At 31.0% G+C, this 10,345-nt stretch overlaps 1 protein-coding gene across 1 annotated transcript; it reads left to right on the forward strand.

Moving 5' to 3' along the window:
- The first annotated feature begins 1,970 nt into the window (after positions 1–1,970).
- LOC141298301 (MMS19 nucleotide excision repair protein homolog) lies at positions 1,971–8,802 on the forward strand. Its single transcript, XM_073828807.1, has 11 exons — positions 1,971–2,074; positions 3,713–3,761; positions 5,088–5,188; positions 5,306–5,391; positions 5,482–5,556; positions 6,585–6,654; positions 6,735–6,863; positions 7,830–7,891; positions 8,415–8,501; positions 8,644–8,718; positions 8,773–8,802. Exons 1-11 carry the CDS (start codon positions 1,987–1,989, stop codon positions 8,800–8,802), a joined length of 852 nt encoding a protein of 283 aa, XP_073684908.1. The 5' UTR covers positions 1,971–1,986.
- Positions 8,803–10,345: the final 1,543 nt, after the last annotated feature.

Here is a 10,345-nt window from a genome sequence, read left to right on the forward strand (position 1 = left end):
GATAAATGGAAAAATAAAACAATAAAATAAACACTTTAGATCCATATATGCGAGATCATACAACATTAGAATTGGAAACTATTGATGTTTCAGGATAGATCTGCTAGACCTAGAGTTTGGCGTCTCCACTACTTTAGAAGATCTCTGACTGCACTTTATAAAAGTCTTAGTGATGTAAGGAAATGTATCAATTCAGACTAATATTAAACATTTTTATTGTTTACTGTTTTTGTCATTTTGGAATAATTTTAAAATGGACATGGTAGATTAAAAGCAACTTTTATTTTACTTTATTTATAAAACCCACACTTTTCTGGAAAGCAGTTACATCATTAATATTTTTTGTTGTTGACTGTAACCTTAAGATGTACATTGAAACCCTTTCAAACACGATAATGCAAAATCACCAAACAAACAAACAAATAAATACATTTTGAAAACAATTAACATTCTAAAAAGAAAATCGAAAGCTTTTCAGAATTTTTTTTATATATGTTTACTTATTATTTTTTTAATTAATTAATTTATTTATTTTACAACAAAACATTTCTGTTCAGACTAATATTAAACATTTTTATTATCATTTTAGTCATTTTAGAGTCATTTTTTAAAAATGAACATTGCAAATTTAAAAACAACTTTAAATGTGGAATATTTGACTTTATTTATAAAACCCACACTTTTCTGAAAAACAATTATGTCATTAATATTTTAATTGTTGTAAATTCACTAGTTAACCTTAAGATGTACTTTGAAACCCATTCAAACATGATAACAAAATAAACAAACAAACAAATGAATAAATACATTTTGAAAACAATAAACATTCTAAAGAAATATAAAAAGAAATTCTAAAAAAATTATGTTTAATTATTTTTAATTATTAATTTTTAATAATAATAATTATTATTATAATTATTATTATTTTTTGTTATTTTTATTTATTTATTTTTTACAACAAAACGTTTCTATTCAGACTAATAATAAACATTTTTCTTGCCATTTTGGTCATTTTAGAGTCATTTTAAAATTAACATTGCAGATTTAAAAACAATATTAAATGTGAGAAATTTGTTTGAGATTGTGTCATTAATATTTGAATTGCTGTAAATTCACAAGTTAAACATGATAATGCAAAATAAACAAACAAACAAATAAATAAATACATTTTGAAAACAATAAACATTCTAAAGAAATATAAAAAAAGTTCTAAAAAATATTGTTTAATTATTTCTAATTATTAATTTTTAATAATAATAATAATTATTATTATTATTATTATTATTTGTTATTTTTATTTATTTATTTTTTACAACAAAACGTTTCCATTCAGACTAATAATAAACATTTTTCTGGCCATTTTGGTCATTTTAGAGTCATTTTAAAATTAACATTGCAGATTTAAAAACAATATTAAATGTGAGAAATTTGTTTGAGATTGTGTCATTAATATTTGAATTGCTGTAAATTCACAAGTCAAACATGATAATGCAAAACAAACAAATAAATAAATAAATTTTGAAAACAATAAACATTCTAAAGAAATATAAAAAGATTATTTTTAATTATTAATTTCTAGCAATAAACATTCTAAAAAAAACAGAAATCAAAAGCTTTTTAAATGTTTTTAAATAGGTTTACTTTATTATTAATATTATTATTAATTAATTAATTAACATTAACATGTTTATTGGCATTTTTGTCATTTTGGAGTGATTTTAAAATGCGAAAAAAAAAACATTGCAAAAAAAATAAAAATAAAAAACAAATAAATAAATTTTAAAAACAATACAAATTTTTTAAATTTATTAATCGAAAGCTTTTCAATTTTTTTTTAAATGTTTACTCGTGCATTATTGTTGTTTTCTGTTCTTTATCGCGAATGATCTCTATTTTGTAAACTAAACACAAAAGTCCCCTGGCGGGAGCCGCAGCAGTAGTGCGCATGCGCGGCTGAGTTTGAAGCCTGGCTGGCTGCTCTTCAGGATGGCCGCGGACAACAGTGTGCTGCTGGGTTTAGTGGAAGAATTCGTGTCTGGACAGGTCGACAGCAAGGCCGCAGAAACCACCACAGGTATCTTATTCACTGGTCTCTCTCGTGTTTGCTGTCTCTTACCAGTTTGATCGCTGGCTCTTAATAAAAGCTGTGAGGAAAAGCAGCGCGAACGCCGCGTGTGATGCTGCTGAGTGAAAGCCGTAAGCTAACCGCCACATCCTGTGTCACACACGCACTGTGGCTCAACAGGGGCTCATCACAAACAAAAATCCTTTCTTAGTACTGCAGAGTGTTTTTACTTCGTAATACACCTTGACTAGCAGTTGACATGGCGTCGTTTTGTTTATTAAAGGCTTGTGTGATCGTCTTGCTAGGCGGCTAGCGGAGCCCCTTCTGTTTGAACCTGACTGTGGACTCTTACCTCAGTGTGTTAACACTAGAAAAACTACTTTTTCATACCTGATTCTTGTTTTTATAAAGCTTATAAGTAATCAACATTATCAAAACCTAATGCCTTCTGTCATCTGACTGATAGTTCATACTGGTTTAGCGAGTGTAAAAGGCCCTATGTTAGACTCTATGAGCCATACAAGTCTAATATATATAGATATGTGGCAATACACAGAGAAATAGGGGTGTAAATTGTGCCTTTTGAGCTTTTCCAATTTTATGGGAAAAATCATGTTCCATGAAAACATTTTGTAAATATACTAGCATAAAGATATCAAAACTTGAGACGAGACACTGCAGGTGAATAGAGTAAAAAACAAAACTAATAGTTATGACTATGCTTACCCAGTGGATTGATTACATTGATAATTGCAAACATTTTTTGTATTACAAGTTTTCTAATATGCTAGATTTAAATATGCAAATGAGCATTATTTAATGAAATATGTGCTAATTTGCATACATTTCTAGAACAAAAATTTAAACACTGGATGAAGTCAGTTTCAAAAATTTTTTTTTAATTTTTGGGTATCTCATTTTGTCACAACATAATTCAGAAAATACTTAGACAGAAACACTATATTTTTTTACCATTTTTTTGAGGAATAAAATGTATAAAATCAAGCAAATTATATCTGAACAAATCCCTCTGTAAAAACCTTCAGCATATAGTCAGGAATAAAAATGTAAAGTGTGGTGTGTGTAAGTGCTGCTGAAGTCGAGATTTGTGGCTCAGTGTAAAGAAAAAAACTCTTGGCCTTTAACAATATGGATTGTAACTGAAATCTGTTGACACAAATAGATAAAGTGCTATAAAAGAAAGACTTAACAGTGTTTTTTGTGTGTTTTCTTTCCACTAGTCTGAAAAAACACTTGAAACACCAAAAAGCCCAAAATCTCAAATTTGACAGGTGCATGAAAAAAACAGCATTTTTGCTTGGAGTGTCTAAAGATCATGCTCCATGAAGACATTTTGTAATCTGAGGGTGCAAGAAAAATCTAAATATTGAGAAAATCACTTTTAAAGTTGTTCAAAAGAAGTTCTAAGCAATGCAGGTTACGTTTTGATATATTTACGGTAGTATATTTACAAAATGTCTCCATGGAGTATGATCTTTACTTAATATCCTAATGATTTTTCCCATAAAATTGGATAATTTTGACCCATACAATGTATTTTTGGCTATTACTACAAATATACCCATGCTACAGGGTCACATATATCTGGCTTTACATGGTTAAACATGAGTTTATGTCTCTTTTTAGGTGTCAAGACTGGACAATTCACAGTTCTCCAGCTGGTTGAAGCATTGGGGTAAAGCTTTCTATGTTGTTCTCATTGAGCTGAGCTCTTGCTCGTCTGAAGTTTTCAAGCATATAATAAAAGTACAACTACAGTACTAGTGACAGTTTAATTGTGGGTAAATATTAAAATGTATATACACTTTGCAGAATCTGCAAAATGTTAATTATTTTAGCAAAATAAGAGGGATCATACAAAATTATTTTTTTTATTTAGCACTGACCTGAATAAGACATTTCACATAAAAGATGATGATAGTCCACAAGAAAAAATAATTTCTAAAAAGTTTACATCCCCTTGATTTGTTAATACTGTGTTGTTTCCTGAATGATCCACAGCTGTGGTTTTTTGTTTAGTGATAGTTGTTCATGAGTCCCTTGTTTGTCCTGAACAGTTAAACTGGCTGCTGTTCTTCAGAAAAATCCTTCAGCTCCCACAGATGATTTGGTTTTCCAGCATTTCTGTTTATTTGAACCCTTTCCAACAATGACTGTATGATTTTGAGATGCATCTTTTCACTCTGAGGACAACTGAGGGACTCATATACAACTATTACAGAAGGTTCAAACACTCACTGATGCTCCAGAAGGAAAAAACATGCATTAAGAGTCGGGGGATGAAAACTTCTGAACAGAATGTTGATGTGTACATTTTTCTTATTTTACCTAAATATTATATTGTTTTTCATTTAGTACTGCCCTTCGAAAGCTACAGAAGGAACTTACATGTTTCTCAGATGACAAAATAAGTTAAATTTACCCTGATTTTTAAATTCAAAAGTTTTCACCCCCGGCTCGTAATGCATGTTTTTTCCTTCTGGAGCATCAGTGAGTGTTTGAACCTTCTGTAATAGTTGCATATGAGTCTCTCAGTTGTCCTCAGTGTGAAAAGATGGATCTCAAAATCATACTGTCATTGTTGGAAAGGGTTCAAATACACAAAAATGCTGGAAAACCAAATAATTTGTGGGAGCTGAAGGATTTTTCTGAAAAACAGCAGACAGTTTAACTGTTCAGGACAAACAAGGGACTCATGAACAACTATCACTAAACAAAAACACAGCTGTGGATCATTCAGGTAACAACACAGTATTAACAATCAAAGCGATGTAAACTTTTCTTTTGTGGACTATGTAAACATCTTTTATGTGAAATATCTTATTCAGTACTAAATTTAGACTCAGTACAAAATAAAAAATAACATGCATTTTGTATGATCCCTCTTATTTTGTTATAATAATAAAATTTTGCAGATTCTGAAAGGTGTATGTAAACTTCTGACCTCAACTGTAAGTTTAAGTCTGAAAACTCCATTATTGATTTTGTATCCTCCGTTTAGGTTTAGTCTGACCAGTTCTCAGCCTCAGACTCGAGGTCGAGGAGTTCAGCTTCTGTCTCAGGTCCTGCAGGAATGCTACAGCAGCCTATCTGAGAGAGAAGGTGAGAAGTTCCTTTTGTTTTTCTTTGAATGAATGCCTCAACGCTGTACTGATGAGATGGAGGTCTGCAAGGACCGTCGTGACTCATCTGATGTGCATTTGTTTGCTTTATTTGCAGTGGAGGTTTTGATAGCTTTCTATGAAAACAGACTGAAGGATCACTATGTGATCACACCACATGTTCTTCAGGGGCTCAAGGCTTTGGTGAGTCCTGAGTGCTTTTGTGTTTAAATGAGCATGTTCTGTTTGAGTCAAGGTCACCTTAATATGACTTATTTCTTTGGTTTCTTTCAGACTAAATGCTCAGTTCTGCCTCCTGGTTCAGCTGTGTCCATCTTGAAATCTATCTTCCAGGATGTTCATGTTCAGGTGAATACTTTTATTTAGCTAGGGTGCATTAGAAATGACAGTAAAGATATAAAGTTACAAAAGATCAATGATGTTTTAAATGAATGCTGTTTTTTGTTTTTGAATTATTGGTGCACTACCATTCAAACTTTTATAGTACAGTCAGTAGATTTTTTTTTCTATGGTTTTATTCAGCATTAAAAGCATTTAAAGATAAATTATGTTTCAAAAAAGGTGCATTTAAGTCATTACATGTCTGAAAACTATAATCGTTTTCACTTTAAATAAATAAAATGAAATAAAAAAATTTTATTTTAGATAGTTGCTAAAGAAACATTTTTCATTTCATTATTTTAGTTTAATACTAAAATAACTAAAACTGAACTAACAATTTATAAAAAAAAATAGACATTTTTGTAATAAAATTAGAAAATAGAAAATAGAACTCCTAAAAAAAGTTTCCACAAAAATATTATGCAGCAAAACGGTTTTAAACATTTATAATGTTTTTTTCTGAGTAGCAAATCAGCATATTAGAATGATTTCTGAATGATTATGTGACACTAAAGACTGGAATAATAATGCTGAAAATTCAGCTTTGATCACAGAAATAAATTACATTTTAACAGATATTCACTTAGCAAACTACTATTTTAAATTGTAGTAATATTTCACAATATTACTGTTTTTGTTTACGAATTTTCAAGCCTTTTTGAGCAAAATATTTTTCTTTTAACTCATACCGACCCCAAACCTTTGAACAATGTTTGTCATAATATATTATATAGCATATAGCAGTTTTTTTTTGTTTTTTTTTTAATAAGAAAAAAATCTGGAAAACTCCATTCGATCCTTAAATCCCTGAAAACTATGGCATATGAAAATTACTGATTTATTTTAATTGTATCAAACATTTATTAAAGCATTAGCCAACTAAATAACGACCATTAGTGAGATTTTGTGTTTAAATCTTTGTTCATGTTCAGCAAAAGACAGAAAGTGACAAACCATATTTTTAATTTTTTTTCTCACGTATTTCTCTTTGACAGTCCTTGATGGTGACAGACCGATCATGTGTTTACAACATCCTTATCAATCTAATGGAGTCCAGAGAGGAAGGTAATTAACTCAGGAATTTTTTTCTCTCACCTTTATATGAATGTCTTTGCGTTTATGAAACACCATCTCTTGTTTCACAGAGCTGAAGGGTTTGGGTGCAGACTTCATATTTGGATTCGTGCAGTCAGTAGATGGTGAACGAGATCCACGGAACCTTCTGCTGGCGTTCCAGGGGGCCCGGAACATCATTCACAGGGGTTATGATCTCGGTTAGTCTAGACCTGCATACGCAGATATGACAAATGCATAGTAAAATACTAATATGTAATGAAGATTTAATAATTCTTTGTATGGGTCAAAGTTATCGATTTTTCTTTTATGCCAAAAATCATTAAGATATTAAGTAAAGATCATGTTCCATGAAGATATTTTGTACATTTCTTACCTAAATATGTCAAAAGCTAATTTTGATTAGTAATATGCATTGCTAAGAACTTCATTTGGACAACTTTAAAGGTGATTTTCTCAATATTTAGATCTTTTTGCACCCTCAGATTCTAGATTTCCAAATAGTTGTATCTCAACCAAATATTATCCTATCATAACTAATCATACATGAATGCAAAGCGTATTTTTTATTCAAATTATGTATAATTTCTTTTATTTTTTCACAAAGTTATTTATTTGACACTTCTTGTGAACTCGAAATAATTTAGTCAGTGATTCAAGCGTCTCTATTTTTTCCAGGTAAATTTGTAGAGGAGCTTTTTGAAGTGACGCTTGATATGACAAATGTGTAGTAAAATGCTAAGATGTAATGAAGAATTAATAATACCCTGAATGGGTCTAAGTTATCAATTTTTCTTTTATGCCAAAAATCATTAGGATATTAAGTAAAGATCATGTTCCATAAAGATATTTTGTACATTTCCTAAAATATATCAAAAGTTAATTTTTGATTAGTAATATGCATTGCTAAGAACTTCATTTGGACAACTTTAAAGGTGTTTTTCTCAATATTTAGATCTTTTTGCACCCTCAGATTCTAGATTTCCAAATAGTTGTATCTCAACCAAATATTATCCTATCATAACTAATCAAACATCAATGTAAAACGTATTTTTTATTCAAATTTTGTATTTTTTCTTTTTCACAAAATCTATGATGTTTACTTGACATTTCTTGTGAATTGAAAATAATTTAGTCAATGATTCAAGCGTTTCTATTTTTTCCAGGTAAATTTGTAGAGGAGCTTTTTGAAGTGACGTCCTGTTATTTCCCCATAGACTTTAGTCCTGTAAGTACTTCTATCTAACATGTTTGCATTTGAACAAATTCTTTTTTCTTTGTACCCCAAAATTTACAAAATGCGGTTACTGCTGAAATTTGATCTCTCTTCTGCTCATCAAGGCTGCATTTATTTGATCAAAAATACATATTATAATAAAAAAAAAAGTTTTCTATGTAAATCTGTGTTAAAATGTAATTTATTTCTGTGATCAAAGCTACTTTTCAGCATCATTACTGCAGTCTTCAGTGTCACATGATCCTTCAGAAATCATTCTAAAATGCTGATTGGCTGCTTAAGAAGAATGGAATGTTCAAAACAACGTTTGTTTGAAATAGAAATCTTTTGTAACATTATAAATGTCTTTTGGTCAGTTTAATGCAACCTTCCTGAATAAAAGTAATAATATCTTAAAAATAAATGTACTGACCCCAAACATTTTAAAGCTAGTGTTGTTCATATTGCATACTCTTTAGACATGTAAATATCTGAGCAGTATTTTTAGTATTTTTGTTTCTCTGTCTGTGCTCAGCCACCCAATGATCCTCATGGGATCACACAGGAAGAGCTTATTCTTTCTCTGCGGGCTGTTCTTGCTGGGACGTCTCAGTTTGCTGAGGTAGGACGCTCTGGATGACATAAACCTAATTCAGTCTCTTAAAGACCTAAACCAAATAAATCTTTGTTTGGCATTGTACTGTGCATCAATAGACTGGAAATTATTCTGTGTGTGTTATGTTTTGTATCCTTTCCTTTGACAGTTTCTGCTGCCATTGATCATTGAGAAGCTGGATTCGGATGTTCAGAGTTCCAAAGTGGACTCTCTGCAGACACTGGTACACACTTGCTAGACTAACTGGATTAGTGCTTCTCAAATGGTTCTGCTTTAGGATTTAGGTTTTATACTGGTCATCAAGTGAAGAACCAATACAGCTATAAATAGCAACAAAAATAAACAACATAGTCAAAGTTTGAAATTGATATTATCATTATCTTGACCCAATCTTTTGCATATTTCCATCTGCCTCATTTGACCAGCTCAAATTTCTGCCAACCAGGGTTTTTATAGGAAACTAAAACAAAAACAGCTAAAAAAGTTACTAAAGTACGCTTGACTGAAATTAAATAAATGTACAAAAACGTATTTTATTGCAGCTGGAAGCCAAGGCAAAATTTTACTTTCATTTAGTTTACAAATAAAACTAAAACTAGGGCTGTCAAATGATTTATCACGATTAATCACATCCAAAATAAAAGTTAGTTTACATACTAAATGTGTGTTTACTGTGTATTAGGGTTGGGCCGATGGCCGATAGACATCACGATCCTCCGTCCCGCCCCCGCCGCAGCAGCAACCCGCTCGCGAAAAACACTTAATCACACTATATAGCCAACTGAAATGCATGCTTTCAATTTCCGCATCTTTACTTATTTTATTATTATTATTATGAGGAAATAATAACAAGGAGGTTGTTAGCGATCACAATACAAATTACAGTGAACTCCAAACGAATTACACAAACTAGTTTGTTTACGTTAATAAATGAGGCATACAAAGACAGCAGAAAAAAATCTAAATAATTTAGATTAAATTAGATTAAATAAACTACACCAAATATGTCTTTTTCATGTTTTTACCATAACAAGCAGAGCTTGGAACAAAAAGCAAGGGAATATATTTTTTTCCATTGAAATACAACTGTACAATACAAAGCCTAGTATACATTATAAATAACAGTTTATCATTCAAATGCATTGGGAATATGGAAACACTTGGAATTGTGCCCGAATTACAGAGGCCAACACCTGCTATTTTTAGTTTCACTTTGTTTTGGTTTCTTAACTTTATATATTTTGTTTCATTCCTGTTCTGTTCTGAATACCGTTACATTTAAATGATTCGTTTTGGAGTCAGTGTAACTAACTTATAGCTATATTTATATATATATATATATGTTTATAGTGTTTATAATGTTAATACATAATAATATTTTGCTTGATTTGGTATTATTTCTGATATTACACTTTCTCTCTAAACATTCCGCTCATTAAATGCGGTTGGAGAGAGTGGGTTAAGCAGTAAGCAATCAATGAGAGCCATTTTGAACTTAAAAAAGCTGATTGGTTGAAAATATGTTAAGGACCAACACACATCCTCCAGATACATCTACATAAACCAGCGCTTGCTCTGTCTCATACGCACTCACTGTCACGATCTAATGCACTTGTTAATGCCGGATCTTTAAAAACAAATACCGGAGCGCAAAAATCCAAAATTTGACATTTTCCGGAACAGGATCCGGAAGGATCCGGCTCAAATTAAGCACTGGTGGAAACGGTAGGCTACAATTAATTAATTAGTTATGAATTAATTATTTAACAACAACCATCCCTCACTCCCGCCCCCCGTCCCCCGCCAACGATGCCATCGTCCATCGCGATGTTTCACATTAGACATAGTAC

The sequence above is a fragment of the Garra rufa genome, chromosome 22 (assembly GCF_049309525.1).
Source record: "Garra rufa chromosome 22, GarRuf1.0, whole genome shotgun sequence".
In the NCBI taxonomy this organism is placed as follows: domain Eukaryota; kingdom Metazoa; phylum Chordata; class Actinopteri; order Cypriniformes; family Cyprinidae; genus Garra; species Garra rufa.